This window comes from Megascapheus bottae, chromosome 25 (assembly GCF_031878675.1).
Source record: "Megascapheus bottae isolate mThoBot1 chromosome 25, mThoBot2.hap1, whole genome shotgun sequence".
Classification (NCBI taxonomy): Eukaryota; Metazoa; Chordata; class Mammalia; order Rodentia; family Geomyidae; genus Megascapheus; species Megascapheus bottae.
This window is the reverse complement of record NC_143533.1, coordinates 1,121,189-1,142,154: the sequence shown is the minus strand read 5'-3', so window position 1 is coordinate 1,142,154 and position 20,966 is coordinate 1,121,189. Positions and strand designations below refer to the sequence as shown.

Below are 20,966 nucleotides of genomic sequence, written 5' to 3'. Positions count from 1 at the left end.
TAGCTTTTTGTGAGTAGTTTTTATTGGAGATGAGAGTCTCACAGACTTTTCCTGCCAAGCTTCAAACCCAGACCCTCCCTTTCAGCCTCCCGAGTAGCTAGGATTACAAGCATGAGCCACTGGTGTCTGGCAAGCTACTGACTTTCGTGGATTGACTTTATACTCTGCTATGTTGCCAGAGCTCGGATCAGCTCAAGTAACCTGGGATAGAAGTCAGTGGGGTTCTCTCAATATTGGATCCTGTCATCTGCCAGAAGGGAGAGTTTTACTTCTTCTTTCCCTATTTGGATCCATTTATGTTTGTCTCTTGGAGGAGGGGGGAGGAGGAGGAGAAGGAGGGAGGGAGAGGGAGAGAAGCTTGGACACTGGGGAAGAGGGGAAGAGGAGGAGAGCAGGACCAGAAGGGTGGGGGTGTCCCTCTACTCTCCATCTAGATGGCCCCTTCTAGTTCTGATTGGAGGAGATCCCCTATGTTCCTCCAGGGCAGGCCGTGGCGGTGGGCAGAGGGGTGCAAAGGAGCCCCTCTGGAGATTCTGATGGGATCCAGTGCAGAATACCAAGGGGAGCCTGCTAGAGGACTGGGTGGCGATTCCCCGCCCTGGCCCAGGCCCTGCAGGGTAAACCTGGGCAGGACCAAGGCAGTGAGGAGGACGGGGTGCTGCTCACCTGGAGCGTGGGGGGAGGCTGGAGGTCAGGGTGCCCTGCTCACCTGGAGGGGCCCCGGAGGGCGGGGTGTGGCCCGGGCTGGCGCTGGCAGGCGCTGCGGGCCAGGCGTGGGTCTTGGCGCCATCTAGCGCCCGCTCGAGGCTCTGCAGCTGCGGGGCGCTGAGCTGTCGGCGCTGGGCCTGGGTCACTGCGGCCGCGTTCTGGGGTCCCAGGAAGGCGATCTGAGCCGGCGACAGCTCCTGCAGGAACAGGGAAAGGCTCCCTGGACTTCCCAGGCCTTGTACCCATTTGAGCGTCCCCCCCCCCCCTCTCTCTCTCTCACTCTCCCTCTCTCCCTCCCCCTCCCTCCCTCCCTCCCTCTCCCTCTCCCTCTCTCTCTTTCTCTCTCTCTCTCTGCCAGCCCTGGGCCTTGAACTTACAGCCTGGGCACTCTTCTTGGGCTTTCTCAAGGCTAGAGCTCCACCACATGAGCCACAGCACCACCTCTAGCTTTTTCTGTGTATGTGGTACCAAGGAATCGAACCCAGGGTTTCCTGCATGCTAGGCAAGCACTCTACCACTAGGCCACAAGCCCTGCCCCAGTTCCAGCTTCTTTAATGGCTAATTGGAGACCAGAGACTCACAGACTTTGTTTTTCAGGCTGGCTTTGAACTGTGATCCTCAGATCTCAGCCTCTGAGTAACTAGGATTACAAGATTGAGCGTAGATGCCGGGCTTTGTGCTTGTCTTTAAGATAAAAGTAAATGTATTTAAACATGGAAAAAGAATTCAAGGATATTTCCAGGCATAGAACTTGCAGGCCTTGGTAGAAGACAAAGGATAACAACATGTTTGAATTCCAGTTAGATGTAACATCGGAACCCCAGGCTTCTTATAAAAATATAGTGTGTCTCCAGGCATGGTGGCTCACGCTTATAATCCTAGTTACTCAGTAGGCTGAGATCTGAGGATCACGGTTCAAAGCCAGTCAGGGCACTAAAGACTCTTCTCTCCAATTAACCATTAGGAAACTGGAAGAGGTGTTGTGGCTTCAGGGGCAGGCAGTGGCCTTGAGTTGAAGAGCTCAGGGACAGTGCCCAGGCCCAAAGTTCAAACCCCATCTCACACACTCTCACACACACACACACACACACACACACACACACACACACACACACACACGTGTTGAGGAATTTCCAAAGCAAGACAGTTATGCTCCAAATTGAGACTTTTGCCTTGCAGTAATCAGAAGTCTTAAAAGACTCTGATAGGTTATTTCTTACCATTCAGGAGAGCTTCTTAGCCTGAATGCCCAAGACCTGAATCTGAGCCCCACCTTGGCTACATGCTAACTGTGTGACTCAGGCAAAGTTACATAACCTCTCTGGTCTTTTGCACTCACTCTAGGAAACCTCTGAGAGCTTCCCACCTATGCCAATTCTGATCCCGTGGTGTGATTGCATAAACACTGTGTTTAGTGTTCAGTATATGTCCTAGAGATCGGGGAAGGAAGTGCAGCGATCAATTGGTTATGTCTACCATGGACAACAATAGCGAGTCTGCATCCTACAGCATCTTTGAGGACTCTGAACAAGATGTTTTCTTGAGTCACTCAGCTTCAAAGGACTTAGTAACTACTTCCAGATGGGATGGCAGTATTCTCCCTTTCTAGAAAGGCCTCTAGCATTCTGCTATTCTATTTGTCTTGAAAGTACTAGAGTTTGAACAGAGACTTGCACCTTTTCCCCAAAGTTTAAGACAAACTTACTTAGTGAATTGATGGACTGATATGATGGTACTTATAATCTACTCTATCTAGTGTGACTTGTCACCGATTTCTGCACAAAATGTAAAGGAATGTGCCAGATGAGGTGGCTCATGCCTGTAATACTAGCTACTCAGAAGGCTGAAATCTGAGGATTGCTGTGCAAAACCAGCCTGGACATTGAAGTCTGTGAGACGCTTTATCTCCAATTAACCACCAGAAAATCGGAAACGGCCCTGTGGCTCAAGGGGTAGGGCCGTAGCCTTGAGCTGAAGAACTCAGGGAGAGTGCCCCAGCCCAGAGTTCAAATCTCACGGCCAACTTCCCACTTCCCATTTTCTAGAGATTAATTGGAGATAAGAATCTCATGGACTTTAGATCTCAGCCTCTGGAGTAGCTAGGATTGATTTTAGCCTTTTCAAATAAAAATAATAGAAGGAAGAGGAGAGCTTGGCACTGGTGGCTCATGCTTATAACCCTAGGCACTCAGGAAGCTGCGATCTGAGGATTATGGTTCAAAGCCAACCCAGTCAGGAAAGTCTATGAGACTTTTATCTCCAATAGACTATTCAGAAAAGGCCATAGTGGCACTGTGGCTCAAGTGGTAGAGTGCCAACACACACACACACACACACACACACACACACACACACACACACACACAAAGCTGAGTCCATGAAACTCAGCTGGGCTGGCTTTGAACTTAAGTTATCAAATCACAGCCTCCTGAGTAGCTAGGATTATAGGCATGAGCCACCACTAGAGTCCAGATATTTTAACCATTTTTTAAAACCACCCAGGTCTCCCCAAGTCCTGACCACAAAACCTTTCCCAAGTCCAAGAGCACGTGCCAGTTGCCTGCTCACTGTGCAGTCCCATGGGTCAGCCTCGTTTCCCTGCAAGGAACTGCAACCTACTTGGAACAGCTCAGGAGGAAAGCTCCAGATGGCTGATGGCTGGAAATACGGCATCAGTTCCTTATGGAGCCCTCGGAGCTCCTCTTTAGACAAAGCAGCTGGGGAGAAAACCAGAGGATTCAGATCAAGCCATTCCACTTGCTTTGTTCATAGTGCTGTAAAACAGACAGGGATGACCCAAGCAAGCACCATTCCTTACAAAAGGCCTAGAAAACCATACAGGTACTCAAGTTCCTTCTCATCAGACCTGACCAAACTCCCACAGTGAAATGCGTGTCCAACGTGAGGCTCAACTCCCACACACTGAAATTGTGGCTCAATCTACTTAGGAATCAATGAAAGCCCATTCTATGCCAGTGTGCATAGACCCATCAGGATGCCTTGTTTCAAAAGCAGAATTGTTAGCCAGGCACCAACAGCTCACACCTGTAATCCTAGCCACTCAGGAGGCTGGGCTTTATTAAAGTCCATGAGACTCTTATCTCCAATTAACCACCAGAAAACCAGCTGTGGAGCTGTGGCTCCAAGTGGTAGAATACTAGCCTTGACTGGAAAAGCTAAAGGACAGTGTGAGACCCTGAGCGCAATCCCCAGTACCAGCATACACACACGCGCACACACACACACACACACACACACACACACACTTGTGGTATTGTGAAACCTCTATTTGCAAGCTGCGTCATGGGTGTTTACCATACATGGCCAAGCATTGTTGCTTAGTTTTGTGTTTTAGTTCACTTTGCCCCCAGATCTAGGCACAGGAAAGCAATGGAAGCATGCGTTCCACACGTCATACCTGCAATGGTCCCGAGCTCCTGCAGAACAGAGCCAGTCCACTCAGCCGGGCTGCCAAACACAACTTCTGCTTTTCTCTTAAACTCAGCCAAGACATGCCTGCTGCAGTGCAGGATCCCAATTCTGGCCACCACCACTCTGGTTCAAGAAGAAAAGAGAAGGGAGGGGAGATTACTGTCCAAAAAGAAATGCACTCATGGGGCCAGGAGTTTGGCCTACTGGTAGAGTGCTTGCCTAGTATGCACAAAGACCTGGATTCGATTCCTTAGTACCACATACATAGAAAAAGCCAGAAGTGATGCTGAGGCTCAAGTAGTAGAGCGCTAGCCTTGAAGAAAACCCAAGAACAGTGCTCAGGCCCTGACTGACAAAAAAAAACAAACAAAAAATGCAAGTAATACATTCATTACCTGACTTAAAATATCTGTAATGCCTCTATACATCAGCTTTATAATAACATTTTTTTTTAATTTAAAGGAGGGCCGGGAGTTTGGCCTAGTGATAAGAGTACTTGCCTAGCATCCACGAAGACCTGGGTTCGATTCCTCAGTACCACATATATAGAAAAAAGCTGGAAATGGTGTTGTGGCTCAAGTGGTAGAGCTCTAGCCTTGACAAAGCCCAAGGACAGTGCTCAGGCCCTGAATTCAAGGCCAGGACTGGCAAAAAAAATTTAAAGGAGAGATATAATGTAGACTTGGGAACACTCCATCCAAAAACAAGTGTACAGGTAGGTAGTCTCAACACCATACAGGGTCCAGGTTAGTCCATTCCTAATTTTGCTCAAAGAGGCAAAGCATAAGAAAGTGTAAAACATATGAATGTATGGATGAATGTATGTATGGATGGATGTATGTATGGATGGATGGATGGATATTGAATGGATGGATAGATAAGTGGGTAGGTGGGTGGATGGATTGATGGTAGATGGGTTGGTGGAAATGGATGAATGGATAGATGAATGGTAAGATGGATGGATGGATGATAGGTAAGTAGATGGGTGAAAGATAGATGGGTGAATGAATGCATGATATATGGATGATGGACAGATGGTAGATAGGTGAATAGATAATGATGGATAGATAGATGAATGCTGGGAAGACAGATGTATAGTAGATGGGTGGATAGATAGATAGATAGATAGATAGATAGATAGATAGGAAGACAGACGTATAGTAGATAAGTGGATAGATGCATGGATGGATGGATGGATAAATGATGGATGATTGCTGAGTGGATGATGGACGGATGGATGGATGGATGGATGGATGGATGGATGAATGGATGGACAAATGGATAGTAGATGGGTGGACAAACAGACAGATAGGTAGCTAAATGGATGGAGAGCTGGGTAGATGGATGGATAGGTCATTGGCCATTCTGAATGGCAATATTTCACCTACCTGAATTCTGAGATCTTTATAAGTGAAATTTCAGTGCCATTCATGGCACACAGGATGGTGCCAAGCCCCACTAAATGAAAGCTCTTCAGGTCCTGGATGCCACAGCCTGAGTCCTCCAGGAACGCCTTCAGAATGGAGCGAGCCTGTGACCAAACAAGAGACAATCGCAGAGGACTTCTTAGGCCCTCTGGTAATGAAGACCTTCCGGTTCTTCAACACGGGGATCCAGATGTTTCAAGCATCTGTTTCCCTCACTTTCTAGTGACATCTTCCAATTCCTTGCCTCTTTTACCCTTTCCTCAGACCAACTCTGCAGCTCGGAACTCGGAACTCTGTCTGTGTAGAGTTTAGTCTTTTTGCTGGTTGAGGTAAAAGTCCCATAGGCTTTTCCTGCCTGACCTGGGCCTTGACTCTTCATCTTCAGATCTTCAGTTCTCAGCCTCCTGACTGCCCAGGATTACAGGCATCGCCACCAGTGTTCAGGCCCAGCTTCGTGTTGATCCCTTCACAAGATAGACTGGCCTCAGGGAGAAAGAATTTGGACATTCATGCAGATCACACGGGTCAAGTTCAAGTTGCCTTCGCTGAGGATGAAGCTCAGAGCTTCTCCGGATGTTTCTGCTTCGACTCAGATGTCAGCAAATGGGAATGTACATTCGAAATAATTCTAGTCAACATGTACTGAATGCTTACTGGGTGCTGTACTATTTGGACAACTTTATACACGGTCTCATCTAATCCTCATCACAATTTGATTAGCTAAATGTTAATATTATCCCTCTTTCACAGATGAGCAACTGAACCACAGAGAGATAAATTAAGTCAATGTTACAATGAGAAAAATGTGTGAAAAACAGACATTACGCTGGTGCTTGTAATCGTAACTAATCAGGAGCCTGAGGTCTGAGGATTGCAGTTTCAAGCCACCCTGGAAAGTTCAGGAGACTCTTATCTGTAACCAGCAAAAAAATTAGAAAGTCAGAAAAGGAGAAGTAGTTCAAGTAGTAGAATGTGAGACACTTGAGTGAAAAAGAGTGAAGAGACAATGCCCAGGTCCTGAGTTCAAGTAATGGAACAAGGAAGGAAAGAAGGGAAGGAGGGAGAGAGGGAGGGAGGGGAAAGGAAGGAAGGAAGGAAGGAAGGAAGGAAGGAAGGAAGGAAGGAAGGAAGGAAGACAAGAAAGAGAAAAAGAGGGAAAGGGCAAAGAAAAAGAAAACCAAACCCTCAAACCTCAGAGCCTATCCTCAGCTAGTGAGCACATCTGACTCTGGGGAAAAGATGGCGATTCAACTTTTCTTATTCAGTCACTAGCTGACTCATATTTATCCGAGCTCCCCATATGAGAAGGCATTCCCACTTGAAGATGAAAGTACAAAATTACAACTCAAATGAAATAACTTTGAAGATGGGATATTAAATTGTGCTTGCCATTAGAACCCAGAAAATGAACTCCTCGGCCTGCAAGGTGATAAGTCAAAATGCGGCTCCTAGAATAGCTGCATAAGTGTGTGTAATAATTCCGAGACAATTAATACCAGTGCTTTTAGGCAATCTTAACCCAGGAAAAATGAGTAGCTAGAAGATTTCAATCTCTCTGTTCATCTCTTGAGATTCTGTAATAGTTCCCCCCTCCCTTATATTGGTTTTTAAGCTGAACTATTTGTTAATATAGTTTCTCCAGGTCTGACTATTAATCTAAAAACATGCATTTAAAGGTTTGATTGGGAGCCGACGTTGAGAAGCCGACTGCAAATGATATATGCAAATGTGAGGTTTTCATATCCTATCCCACATATTCATACATCTCACTGCCATCTTTGGAAATTAAAATGGGTGCAAAAGGGAAAGAGATTCTCCACTTTGCAAGTTGGATATATTTTTCTGTTTCTCCAAGACTGCAAATGGAGTCGTTTTGATATATAGCAGAAATGTGATGGGATACATCTCAAACTAGTCAAAACTAGCTTCAGAGTCACAGAACCACGAGATTAGGGAGTATGAAAGTGAAGGCTCTTCTGGACCCTGGGCCTAATTCTCTCATCGAGCAAGAAACTAACACAGCCAGATACCAATAGCTCACACCTTCCACATGAAAAATGGTAAGTTGAGAGGATGGATGAGATTGGAAGAAGAGTAGTGAAAGGAAGACTGGTTTAGATGCATGGAACTCATAGCCAGACTTTGGGAATTGGAGCCTCTTTGTATAACTACTTGATAATAATTTTGTAAATGCCAAAAAAGCAAAACTTGATCAAAAATTCAAAAAATGCATTGTACTCATATTCAACTGAAATGTTGAATCATACAACTACTTAAAGAGAGTACTAATAACAGCCACAGGCTGGTGGCTCACACCTGTAATCCAAGCTATTCAGGAGGCTGAGACCTGAGGAACAAAGTTTGAAGCCAGCCCAGTCAAGAAAGCCTATGAGACCTTTATTTCCAATAAACTGCCTTAAAAAGAAAAAAAAAAGGCTGAAAGAGGAGTGCTAGCTCAAGTGGTAGAGAACTGGTCTTGAGAAAAAGAAGCTCAAGAACAGTGCAACAGCCTTGAATTCAAGACCCAAGAATAGTAAAAGAAAGAAAAAGAAAAGGTTGAGAATGGAGCTCACCCTTCCAGCAGTCCTGTGGACTAAATACAGCACAATAAAAGCAGCTGGTATCCGGGGGAATGTCCTTACCCATGAAGAAAGAATGGCCATGGGACTGGAAAGAACTAACAGCCACCATCACGGGTTACAGCCCCCATAACAATTAAAAACCTAAACAGAACACATGGAGTGGCTATATCAAATACTGGACCATCTTGAAAGGGCAAAACAGGAGGTGAACCTTAAAATTGTTTACTGCCCAGAGTCTCATCCCAGGTCATAGAGCAAGAGGGAGACCAGAATAAGCCTAGGTTCTAGGGAATGGAAGACACAGAGATCCAAGGAGAAAATCTCACCACCCACAAATATGGTAAATCATTCTTCCCCCTTCCCCCCACCCCGCTCACCTCGACACTTCTCAAGTGACAAGAGAAGTCCGCTGACCCTCTAAGATCTGAATGCTTAAGCATTCATATATTCAATAAATATTTATTATGTGATAAAACATGCATGTCTAGCCATATATTTTTTAACAAAAAATATGTGCTAGTCATCTTTTATAGATACAATTTCTGTGTTCCGGCTCTATTCTAAATCAGCATAAATATTACCAGTAGCTCCTAAAGAAATAAAATCAAACCTTTAGAATGTCTTCCAGCGAGGTACTTATGGCTCATACCTATAATCTTAGCTAGGAGGCTGAGATCTGAGGATCACAGTTCCAAGCCAGCCCGGGCAGGAAAATCTATGGGACTCTTATTTTCAATGAACCACCAGAAAATCAGAAGTGGTGCTGTGGCTCAAAGTGGTAAAGCGCTAGACTTGAACAAAAGGCAACTCCCAGGTTGTTAGTTCAAGCCCCACACCCAAAGTGGGGACCATGGGGGGGGGGAAATGTCATCAGCCTCAAAGAAATGCCCATCTACATTTTTCTATGAAATGATATGAGGGGGGAGGGGAAGGGAGGGGAGGGGAAGAGAGAAAGAAATTATACAGAGAAAGTTCTAGAAATCTACAAAGACTCTACTTGAGTTCTAAGTCCTAATTCACACAAGTAAGGAGTGAAACTGCAGACAACCAAGTACAGACAGGAAAGTGGGCCGAGAGGGGAGGGGCCAGCAGGAGACAGAAGGGACACTAGGCCGAGAGGGGGAGTAATTATATTCTAAGTACAATATGGAAGTACAGTATGGAAGTGTCATAATGAAACGTAGTACAAAGAGTGAGAAGGCGGCCGGGGCCAGTGGCTCACCCTGGAATCGTAGCTACTGAGGAAGTTGAGATTTGAGGAGCCGTGGTTCTAAGCCACAAGAAAGTCCACAAGACTGCTGTTTTCAATTAACCAGCAAAAAAAAAAAGAAGCCAGAAGTGGAGATGTGGCTCCAGGGGTAGAATGCTAGCCTCAAACATGAAAGGACAGCACCCAGGACCTGAGTTCAAGCCCCAGGCAGGCACAGAAAAAAGGAAGGAGAGGGAGGGAGGGAGAGAGAGGGAGCGGGAAAGGGAGCCGGGGACAAGGGGAAAGGGGGATAGGGGGACAGGGGGAAAAGGGGAGAGGGGGAGAGGGAGAGGAAAGGGAGAGTGACAAGGAGAGAGGGAGGGGGGAGAATGAGAGGGGGTGGGGGAGAGGGGGAGGGGAGAGGGAGAGAGGGAGAGGCAGAGGGAGAGAGGGAAGGCAAGCTCAGAAAGAAAAGAAAAAAAAAAACCTACTTGAAAAATAGTTGAAACATAGACCAGAACAAAGACAAATATTTATTGAAGTCCAAGCACTCCGCAATGTAAAATTTAGTCAAAATTACTACACTTTGCAAAACAGGCAAGAAAAATGTGAGTCTGAACTAGAAGGGGAAAAAAAGATCAGTCTTAGAAAAAGACTCCAAGGTGCCAGCGCCTATGAGACAGATGGAAGCAGCTCTCAGCAACACGACCAACCTGCTGTAGGACAGAACAGGAGAAAAGGCGAGCAAGCACACGGCCCAGGGACCTGCCCACCTGCCCTGGTGTCCACTCAGCCCTCTGGCCCAGCGAGGCCACAGCGTCTATGGAGCTCAGGTGCAGCTGCTCTAGCTCACTCTCGGTGAGAGCCAGCAGGGGGCGCCCCAGGGAAAGGATGTGGTGTTCCTGCCAGTGCGCAGGTGCGCCCCAGACCTGCACATGGGAGAAAACAAATCACACATTAGTGCCAGCCTTTGCTGCAATCTCCATGAGGGGATCTGGTGCCCAGTTACACATGCACATCCCATCTTCTAGGTGGCGCTGTGGCTCAAGTGGTAGAACGCCAACCTTGAGCAAAAAGCTCAGACACAGGCCCTGAGTTCAAGACCCAGGACTGGCATGCCAATCAATCAATCAGTCAGTCAATGGGCCTTTGAAAGTCCTAAGAACTCACAAACAAGAATGTGAGAATACTACAAGGAATTAGCATATATGAGAAATATCATGTGTTATATCTCGTTATACATTCAGAATCCACGAGTGCCTTAAACTCGAGTGTCCAGAACCCAGAGACATTTCTGTTCTAGCCGGTCTCCATTACTCACACCTGTTATCCTACTGAAGAAATTGAGATCTGGGGATCTCAGTTCAAAGACAGCTGAAGCAATCAAGTCTGTGAAACTCCTTTCTCCAGTTAACCACCAAAGAGCTGTGACCCAGATGATTGAGTGACAACCTTGAGTGAAAAAGCTAAGTGACAGTACCTAGGTCCTTAATACAGCACAATAATAATAAAAAAAACCCTGTTTTTCTAAGATATTTTCTTATAGTAGTTTGTCTTATAGACAAACACAGACTGAATCATTCATCTATCTATAGATTTCATATATGCATATATGTATAATAAAGATGTTTTCTTCAAAAGAAAAGACATGAATGGGAAACTCGGGAAAGAAATAAACATGTAGAGAAAGGTTCACTGGCGGTCATAAATAAATGGACATTAAAAACAAAAAGGCAGGTACACCAGTGGCTCGTGCCTATAAGCCTAGCAACTCAGGAGGATGAGAACTGAGGATCACTGGTTCAAAGGCAGCCCAAGCAAGAATTGAAGACATCTATCTCCAATCAACCACCAAAAAGCCAGTGGTAGAGCACTAGCTTTGAACAACAACAAAAAGCTCAGAGACAGCACCCAGGACCTGAGTTCAAGTCCCAAGACAAATACAAAAAGGGGGCAAAAGAGAGGGAGAAAGAGAGAGAAACAATTCAAAAGACCATGTTGGCTCTAGAATTAACAAGAGGTAAAAATAATGGTCCACTTCTGGCTTCTGTTTTATTTTTTTAAGTTGTTTATTGGAGATAGGAGTCTCACGGACTTTCTTACCCAAACTGGCTTCAAATCACGGTCCTGAAACCTCAGTCTCCTCAGCTAGAATGGTCAAATATGACACTGAGACGGGAACCTTCATTGATTGATGAGATCTAAATTGGTAAATGCCTTTGAAATGCTCATTCAGATGCCTTTGAAATGGTCATTCAGATACATTTATCAAAAGCTTTGTAAATATTGAGCATCTTTGATCCAGAAATTCCATTTCCAAGGCTGTGTGTGTGTGTGTGTGTGTGTGTGTGTGTGTGTGTGTGTGTATTAAGACCTGAACTCACAGCCTCCCACTCTTCCTTGGCGGTTTGTTGTTGTTGTTGTTTGTTTTTGTTTTTGCTAAAGGCTAGCCCGCTACCCCTTGAGCCACACCTCCACTTCTGGCTTTTTTTTGGGGGGGGGGAAGTCTCATGGACCTTCCTGCCTGGAGATAACTGTGAACCATGATTCTCAGCTCTTGGCCTCTTGTGTAGCTAGGATGACAGGCGTGAGCCACCGGACCCCAGCTTTCAGAGGGAACTTTCTGAAGATGGCGAAAGCCATCAGGTTCTGTCACCTATGCCTTTCAGCGCTGTTCCAGTGAACTGCACAAGACGATAGAGAATACTGCAGTGGCCACTGATTGGCTCTCCAGAAAAGGAGGGCAAGACTTCCGGTGTGCTGGGATTTCCCACCTGCCTCAGAGGACAGCCTCACTGCCCATCATGGAACCTGAACAAGGAAATTTCCACACACACAAATGAGGGGCTGGGGATTGGGGTGGGGTGGGGGCTGGCGTTGGTTCTGTTTGATTCCTCTTTGAGGATTGGACCTTACCTGAAAAGCCTTCTCCTTCAGAGCCACCAGCTGAGGGTGGCTGAAACTCCGGATGGTCCCCAGAAGCTCAACATTCTGAAGGAACGTGTCTTCAGCCATGCAGAGCAAGTCTTCTGCCTTCCAGCAGGCATTGGCTTCAGCCAACCTTACGATGGCATCCGAGGAGGGAGCGGTGTCCCCATGGCATCCTGAAGAGTGGGAGATACAGGAAAGGGGGGAGGGCACAAAGAGGATGTCAGGAGATGTCATTTTTTCTCTACTGAATAATATTCTTCCCTTCTCACATGAGAGTGAAGGACCCAGGTCAAGTTCAAATCCCACTCCAGCCATTTCTGGTTAATTTTCTAGTAACAAAAAAAAATTATAGAAGTGCCAATAGTTTGCATGTCCTCGAGCCCTCTGAGGACAGGAAGTAAGAATGGTGACCAGTCCCTATGTCAGACTCAGACCCAAAGCTGTTTCATCCTCTATACTTCAGTTTCATATACAGATGCCAGATGGCTGTGAGGGCCAAACATATTATTAGATAAAAAGCACTTACATGCCAGGCCACAGTGACGCATACTTGTAATCCCAGCTACTCAGGAGGCTGAGATCTGAGGATCACAGGTGGAAGCCAGACCGAGCAGAAAAATCCCCGTGAGACTCTCATCTCCAATAAACTACTCAAAAATCCAGAATCACTGTGACTCAAGTGATAGAGTGCTAGCCTTGAGCACAGAGAGGCTCGGAGGCAGCACCCAGACCCTGAGTTCAAGTCCCAGGACCAGCAAAAAGAAAAAAGTTAGGGACTGGGAGTTTGGCCTAAGTGGTAGAGTGACCTGGGTTCAATTCCTCAGTACCACTATATAGAAAAAAACAGAAATGGTGCTGTGGCTCAAGTGGTAGGGCTCTAGTCTTGAGAAAACCCAAGAACAATGCTCAGGCCCTGAGTTCAAGCCCAGGACTGGCAAAAAAAAAAAGAAAGAAAGAAAGAAAGGAAAGATAAAAGTCACAACAGTATCATGCAGGGAATAAGCAGTACTTTGTAAATGTTAACCATAGTGATGTATGATGCCTGCATATCCCTCTACACATTAGAATTAGGAGTTCCAGATAGGAACAGGTGGCTCACACCTGTAACCCCAGCTACTCAGGAGGCTAAGATCTGAGGATAGTGGTTCAAAGCCAGCCTAGGCAGGAAAGTCTGTGACACTCTTTTCTCCAGTTAACCACTAAAACAGCTGGAAGTAGAGCTATGGTTCAATGTGGTAGAGTATTAGCCTTGAGCACAAGAGCACAGGAATTAGCACCCAGGCCTTGAGTTCAAGCCCCATGACCAACAAAATTTAAATTAAACAAAAAAAGAGCTGGGCACAGTGGCTCATGCCTATAATTCTCCTGCTTCCAGATGTAAATCCACTCATCCTCTCAATAACCCAGGGTTTCTGTTTCTGTAAAGGAGGCACAGAGGGGTAGAGGAGCTTACTTGTAGTCACACAGCCAGGAAGGATAGATCGGATTCAAATCCAGCCAGCATATCCTCTTACTGCCATATTGAGCTACTACAACATGCTGGACCTTTAAGCCAATGCTACTGAAATGTTTGTTATGACACCCTGACCTCAAATCCCTTTAAAGAAGGACCATCCATTGGCCTGTGGCTTTCGACATTCTATTGCTTTTCCTTCCATCCTGCAGATGAGCAGGGTTCTCCCTGTCAGAAACTCTACCCCAAATCAAATCCTAACCCTTGACATGGGATGGAACGTTCCAGAAACTCTCACCAGACACTGGGTCCAAGCTGGGTGTCTTATTGGTACTATTCCGGACAGATTCAAAGACAGCCCAGAGGAATACAGGAGGCAGGCTTCCTTCCATTGTGGAAGCTGTTTGCTGAAGTAGATCAGGGAACTGTGTGGCGAAGAAGAGAAACAAAGCCAGTGGCTGGTGGCTCACACCTGTAATCCCAACTACTCAGGAGGCTGAGATCTGAGGATAGTGGTTCAAAGCCATCCCCAGGCAAGAAAATCCATGACAATCTTATCGCCAATGAACCACCAAAAAGCAGGAAGTAGAGCTGTGGCACAAGTGGTAGAGTGCCAACCTTGAGTGAAAAAGTTCAGGGACAGTTTCCAGGCCCTGAGTTCAAACTCCAAGACTGTTACCCCCTTTCCTCCCCCCCACCGAAAAAAATACATACCTTTAAGGCAATGGAGTGTAATTCATTTCCTGAGAAAAGTGCCAGGAAAGGCCCCAAATCCTTCATTGTCTCGACTGTCCAGTTCTCAGGGGGACTAAAAAGAGATAATCAACAGTAAGATGAAAAAGTATACAGTGGTGGGCACCACTGCCCCCCCAAATCCTTTATTTTCAAGAATTGCACAGGATACCCCAGAGAGCCCTCCTCCCCCCAGGAAACCTGACAGCACTATCAAGAAGCCAAGAAGCTTTTTATTCTCTGATTATCCCCCAATAAAGAAGAAACTGGAAGCCAATACTTGTAATCACCTGAAGAAATTAAGAACTAATACCAATGAATGCCCATCAGAGGAACAGGAGAAACATATTCTTGAGACCATCATTTGAGAACCCAGATCTAGCCATGCCTGAAGCCCACCCCTGTAGTTTCACTTTCCATTCCACTTCCTTTTAGTTGGAAGTACCCAGTCTGTCACTTAAACTACATTGTTTCCTGTCTCCCCCTGCTCAATAAGAATACAGTGAACCCAGTTGATCCTTTTTTTAAATTACCATAACAGTCTCTTCTTCCAGCAAGGAAAACAAAATTTCTCTTGAATCTGACAGAATAGTACTAACCCAGAATCCCCTGTTTTCAAACAGTGAATGTCTACCATTGCTTATCACCCTGTCTCTAAGGGAGGGATACCCAATTATCACAGATGCCCCCCCACCTCCAACATATCCGTTTAATGCAAATATTCCACCAGACTATAAATTCCCCAGGACAGGAATCACACCTATCTCAGTGCCAATGTACCTTCAGTTCTGTGGTAAAAGTTTATGCTTGGCACTTACCGGAGGAGAAGGAGGAAAAGGAGGAGGAGGAGGAGGAAAAGGAAGAGGACGAAGAGGAAGAGGAGGCAGAGGTGGGGAGGAGGGGGCAGGGAGGGGGATTGGGAAAATTTTCTAAGTCATATCAACAGTAAATGACAGAAATACATATATATATATATTCTTTTTTGCCAGTCCTGGGCTTGAGCTCAGGGTCTGAGCACTGTTCTTGGACTTTCTCAAGGCTAGAGCTCTACCACTTGAGCCTCAGCACCATTTCCGGCTTTTTTTCTATGTATGTGGTACCAAGGAATTGAACCCGGGTCTTCGTGCATGCTAGGCAAACACTCTACCACTAGGCCAAACTCTCGGCCCCTATATTTTCTTTTTTTTGGTCAGTTGTGTGAGTTGAACTCTGGGCCTGGACACTGTCCCTGAGCTCTTCAGCTCAAGGCTTCTGCTCTACCCCTTGAGCCACAGCACCACTTCCAATTTTCTGTTGGAAAAATTCTCATGGACTTTAGTGCCTGGGCTGGCTTTGAACCGCAATCCTCAGATCTCAGCCTCCTGAGCAGCTAGGATTACATGTGTGAGCCCTGGCGCCTGGCTCAGAAATAAAATTTGTTCACCACGCTAGCCTGTGGGCAGTCATGGCTGGCAGCATCCCAGTCCCCCAGAGCCCAGCCTGGCCCCTCACCCGCACTGTTCCAGGATTCTGTGCCTCATGGCAGCCTTCTGCTCGGAGCTGAGGCCTGAGCAACCCAGGAGACCATGGAGGGCAGAAGGCCAGGCTCGGGGGGAGATGTCTCTCTCGATGACAGTCCCTGGCAAGTGACACAGCAGGCTTCCCAGGATGTCCACGGCATACTCATCTGCAACAGAGCCCCCCTGAAAGCAAGGAGGAGCTGATTGGAGACCCCAGGGCCCAGGTCACAGAGCAAGCCCCTACCCTCCAAATCTCTTCACCACTCCTGCCACCTGAATCACCATCCCCACCGAGGACCACAAGAGCTGGAGCTACTGATTTATTATTTTTTTGTCAGTTTGTGAGACTTGAATAGAGGGTCTGAGCTCTTTTGTTCAAAGCTAGCCCCCTACCACTTTCAGCCACACCTTTGGTTAGTTGTAGATGAGACTTTCCTGCCTGGGTGGGCTCTGGACCACAATCCTCAGATCTCAGCCTCCTGAGTAGCTGGGATTATAGGTGTGAGTCACAGTACCTGGCTTTTTTTTTTTTTGCCAGTCCTGGGCTTGAGCTCAGAGCCTGGGCACTGTCCTTGGACTTTCTCAAGGCTAGAGCTCTACCACTTGAGCCTCAGCACCACTTCTGGCTTTTATCTATGTATGTGGTACCGAGGAATCGAACCCGGGTCTTCATGCATGCTAGGCAAGCACTTTAACCACTAGGCCAAACTCCCGGCCCAGTACCTGGCTTTTTGAGCCACTGATTTCTACCCCCACGGAGTATGAAGAGCCCAGGCCTGGGTATCTGTGCTCAGCACCTGCCCCAGAGCTCCCTGCTGAGACCCACAAGTCCAACTTCTAGCCAGCTCATGAGGCTCAAGACACAGCCTGGATGCCCCCCGGGTCCCCAGGATGGCCACAGACACCAGAGGAGAGGGCCGAGCAGGCCGCATCCTTACCAGGCACTCCTGCACTTTTCTGAGGACCAGGCTGCTCTTGTGGGAATCCAAAACCAAGCGGTCCAAGCGGCTCCGCCCCAGGCTGACCAGGAAGGGCCCACAGCGCGAGGCAGGCACGGAAGCCAGGAAACGGGCCCTGGACACACACGCAGGGACAGGCCAGCCAGATCCCAGCATGCCCCTCTCCTGAGACCATCCCAGTATGCTCCTATCCTAAGAACCTCCCAGCAGGCCCCCTGTCCTGAGAACTCCCCAGCATGCCCCTCTCCTGAGAACTCCCCAGCATGCCCCTGTCCTGAGAACTCCCCAGCATGCCCCTCTCCTGAGAACTCCCCAGCATACTCATCTCCTGAGACCTACCCAGCATGCTCCTGTCCTGAGAACTCCCCAGCATGCCCTATCCTGAGAACTCCCCAGCATGCCCCTCTCCTGAGAACTCCCCAGCATGCCCCTGTCCTGAGAACTCCCCAGCATGCCCCTCTCCTGAGAACTCCCCAGCATACTCATCTCCTGAGACCTACCCAGCATGCTCCTGTCCTGAGAACTCCCCAGCATGCCCTATCCTGAGAACTCCCCAGCATGCCCCTCTCCTGAGAACTCCCCAGCATGGCCCTCTCCTGAGAACTCCCCAGCATGCTCCTGTCCTGAGAACTCCCCAGCATGCTCCTGTCCTGAGAACTCCCCAGCATACTCATCTCCTGAGACCTACCCAGCATGCTCCTGTCCTGAGAACTCCCCAGCATGCCCCTCTCCTGAGAACTCCCCAGCATGCTCCTCTCCTGAGAACTCCCCAGCATACTCATCTCCTGAGACCTACCCAGCATGCTCCTGTCCTGAGAATTCCCCAGCATGCCCCTCTCCTGAGAACTCCCCAGCATGCCCTATCCTGAGAACTCCCCAGCATGCCCCTCTCCTGAGAACTCCCCAGCATGCCCCTCTCCTGAGAACTCCCCAGCATGCTCCTGTCCTGAGAACTCCCCAGCATGCTCCTGTCCTGAGAACTCCCCAGCATACTCATCTCCTGAGACCTACCCAGCATGCTCCTGTCCTGAGAACTCCCCAGCATGCCCCTCTCCTGAGAACTCCCCAGCATGCTCCTCTCCTGAGAACTCCCCAGCATACTCATCTCCTGAGACCTACCCAGCATGCTCCTGTCCTGAGAATTCCCCAGCATGCCCCTGTCCTGAGAACTCCCCAGCATGCCCTATCCTGAGAACTCCCCAGCATGCCCCTCTCCTGAGAACTCCCCAGCATACTCATCTCCTGAGACCTACCCAGCATGCTCCTGTCCTGAGAACTCCCCAGCATGCCCTATCCTGAGAACTCCCCAGCATGCCCCTCTCCTGAGAACTCCCCAGCATGGCCCTCTCCTGAGAACTCCCCAGCATGCTCCTGTCCTGAGAACTCCCCAGCATGCTCCTGTCCTGAGAACTCCCCAGCATACTCATCTCCTGAGACCTACCCAGCATGCTCCTGTCCTGAGAACTCCCCAGCATGCCCCTCTCCTGAGAACTCCCCAGCATGCTCCTCTCCTGAGAACTCCCCAGCATACTCATCTCCTGAGACCTACCCAGCATGCTCCTGTCCTGAGAATTCCCCAGCATGCCCCTGTCCTGAGAACTCCCCAGCATGCCCTATCCTGAGAACTCCCCAGCATGCTCCTCTCCTGAGAACTCCCCAGCATGCTCCTCTCCTGAGAACTCCCCAGCATACTCATCTCCTGAGACCTACACAGCATGCTCCTGTCCTGAGAACTCCCCAGCATGCCCCTCTCCTGAGAACTCCCCAGCATGCTCCTCTCCTGAGAACTCCCCAGCATACTCATCTCCTGAAACCTACCCAGCATGCTCCTGTCCTGAGAACTCCCCAGCATGCCCCTCTCCTGAGAACTCCCCAGCATGCTCCTCTCCTGAGAACTCCCCAGCATACTCATCTCCTGAGACCTACCCAGCATGCTCCTGTCCTGAGAATTCCCCAGCATGCCCCTGTCCTGAGAACTCCCCAGCATGCCCTATCCTGAGAACTCCCCAGCATGCCCCTCTCCTGAGAACTCCCCAGCATGCCCCTCTCCTGAGAACTCCCCAGCATGCTCCTCTCCTGAGAACTCCCCAGCATGCTCCTCTCCTGAGAACTCCCCAGCATACTCATCTCCTGAGACCTACCCAGCATGCTCCTGTCCTGAGAACTCCCCAGCATGCCCCTCTCCTGAGAACTCCCCAGCATGCTCCTCTCCTGAGAACTCCCCAGCATACTCATCTCCTGAGACCTACCCAGCATGCTCCTGTCCTGAGAACTCCCCAGCATGCCCCTCTCCTGAGAACTCCCCAGCATGCTCCTCTCCTGAGAACTCCCCAGCATACTCATCTCCTGAGACCTACCCAGCATGCTCCTGTCCTGAGAATTCCCCAGCATGCCCCTGTCCTGAGAACTCCCCAGCATGCCCCTCTCCTGAGAACTCCCCAGCATGCCCCTGTCCTGAGAACTCCCCAGAATGCCCCTGTCCTGAGAACTCCCCAGCATGCCCCTGTCCTGAGAACTCCCCAGCATACTCATCTCCTGAGACCTACCCAGCATGCTCCTGTCCTGAGAACTCCCCAGCATGCCCCTCTCCTGAGAACTCCCCAGCATGCCCCTGTCCTGAGAACGCCCCAGCATGCCCCTGTCCTGAGAACTCCCCAGCATGCTCCTGTCCTGAGAACTCCCCTGCATGCCCCTGTCCTGAGAACTCCCCAGCATGCCCCTCTCCTGAGAACTCCCCAGCATGCCCCTCTCCAGAGAACTCCCCAGCATGCCCCTCTCCTGAGAACTCCCCAGGATACTCATCTCCTGAGACCTACCCAGCATGCTCCTGTCCTGAGAACTCCCCAGCATGCCCCTGTCCTGAGAACTCCCCAGCATGCCCCTCTCCAGAGAACTCCCCAGCATGCTCCTCTCCTGAGAACTCCCCAGGATACTCATCTCCTGAGACCTACCCAGCATGCTCCTGTCCTGAGAACTCCCCAGCATGCCCCTGTCCTGAGAACTCCCCAGCATGCCCCTCTCCTGAGAACTCCCCAGCATGCCCCTCTCCTGAGAACTCCCCAGCATGCTCCTGTCCTGAGAACTCCCCAGCATGCTCCTCTCCTGAGACCTCCCCAGCATGCCCCTCTCCTGAGACCTCCCCAGCATGCCCCTCTCCTGAGAACTCCCCAGCATGCTCCTCTCCTGAGAACTCCCCAGCATACTCATCTCCTGAGACCTACCCAGCATGCTCCTGTCCTGAGAATTCCCCAGCATGCCCCTGTCCTGAGAACTCCCCAGCATGCCCTATCCTGAGAACTCCCCAGCATGCCCCTCTCCTGAGAACTCCCCAGCATGCCCCTCTCCTGAGAACTCCCCAGCATGCTCCTCTCCTGAGAACTCCCCAGCATGCTCCTCTCCTGAGAACTCCCCAGCATACTCATCTCCTGAGACCTACCCAGCATGCTCCTGTCCTGAGAACTCCCCAGCATGCCCCTCTCCTGAGAACTCCCCAGCATGCTCCTCTCCTGAGAACTCCCCAGCATACTCATCTCCTGAGACCTACCCAGCATGCTCCTGTCCTGAGAACTCCCCAGCATGCCCCTCTCCTGAGAACTCCCCAGCATGCTCCTCTCCTGAGAACTCCCCAGCATACTCATCTCCTGAGACCTACCCAGCATGCTCCTGTCCTGAGAATTCCCCAGCATGCCCCTGTCCTGAGAACTCCCCAGCATGCCCCTCTCCTGAGAACTCCCCAGCATGCCCCTGTCCTGAGAACTCCCCAGAATGCCCCTGTCCTGAGAACTCCCCAGCATGCCCCTGTCCTGAGAACTCCCCAGCATACTCATCTCCTGAGACCTACCCAGCATGCTCCTGTCCTGAGAACTCCCCAGCATGCCCCTCTCCTGAGAACTCCCCAGCATGCCCCTGTCCTGAGAACGCCCCAGCATGCCCCTGTCCTGAGAACTCCCCAGCATGCTCCTGTCCTGAGAACTCCCCAGCATGCCCCTGTCCTGAGAACTCCCCAGCATGCCCCTCTCCTGAGAACTCCCCAGCATGCCCCTCTCCAGAGAAC

General features: G+C 49.2%; 1 protein-coding gene across 1 annotated transcript in view; it reads right to left on the bottom strand.

Moving 5' to 3' along the window:
- Positions 1 to 20,966, bottom strand: part of Otoa (otoancorin) — a 60,790-nt gene that overhangs the window by 2,627 nt on the left and 37,197 nt on the right. Inside the window, exons 18-27 of the mRNA XM_090318670.1 lie at positions 16,892 to 17,027; positions 15,946 to 16,136; positions 14,437 to 14,530; positions 14,021 to 14,147; positions 12,255 to 12,442; positions 10,112 to 10,267; positions 5,529 to 5,671; positions 4,127 to 4,263; positions 3,328 to 3,425; positions 710 to 905 (exon numbers count right to left, since the gene is read on the bottom strand). Coding sequence (XP_090174796.1) covers positions 710 to 905; positions 3,328 to 3,425; positions 4,127 to 4,263; positions 5,529 to 5,671; positions 10,112 to 10,267; positions 12,255 to 12,442; positions 14,021 to 14,147; positions 14,437 to 14,530; positions 15,946 to 16,136; positions 16,892 to 17,027 — 1,466 coding nt within the window. The remainder of the gene's footprint in view (positions 1 to 709; positions 906 to 3,327; positions 3,426 to 4,126; positions 4,264 to 5,528; positions 5,672 to 10,111; positions 10,268 to 12,254; positions 12,443 to 14,020; positions 14,148 to 14,436; positions 14,531 to 15,945; positions 16,137 to 16,891; positions 17,028 to 20,966) is intronic.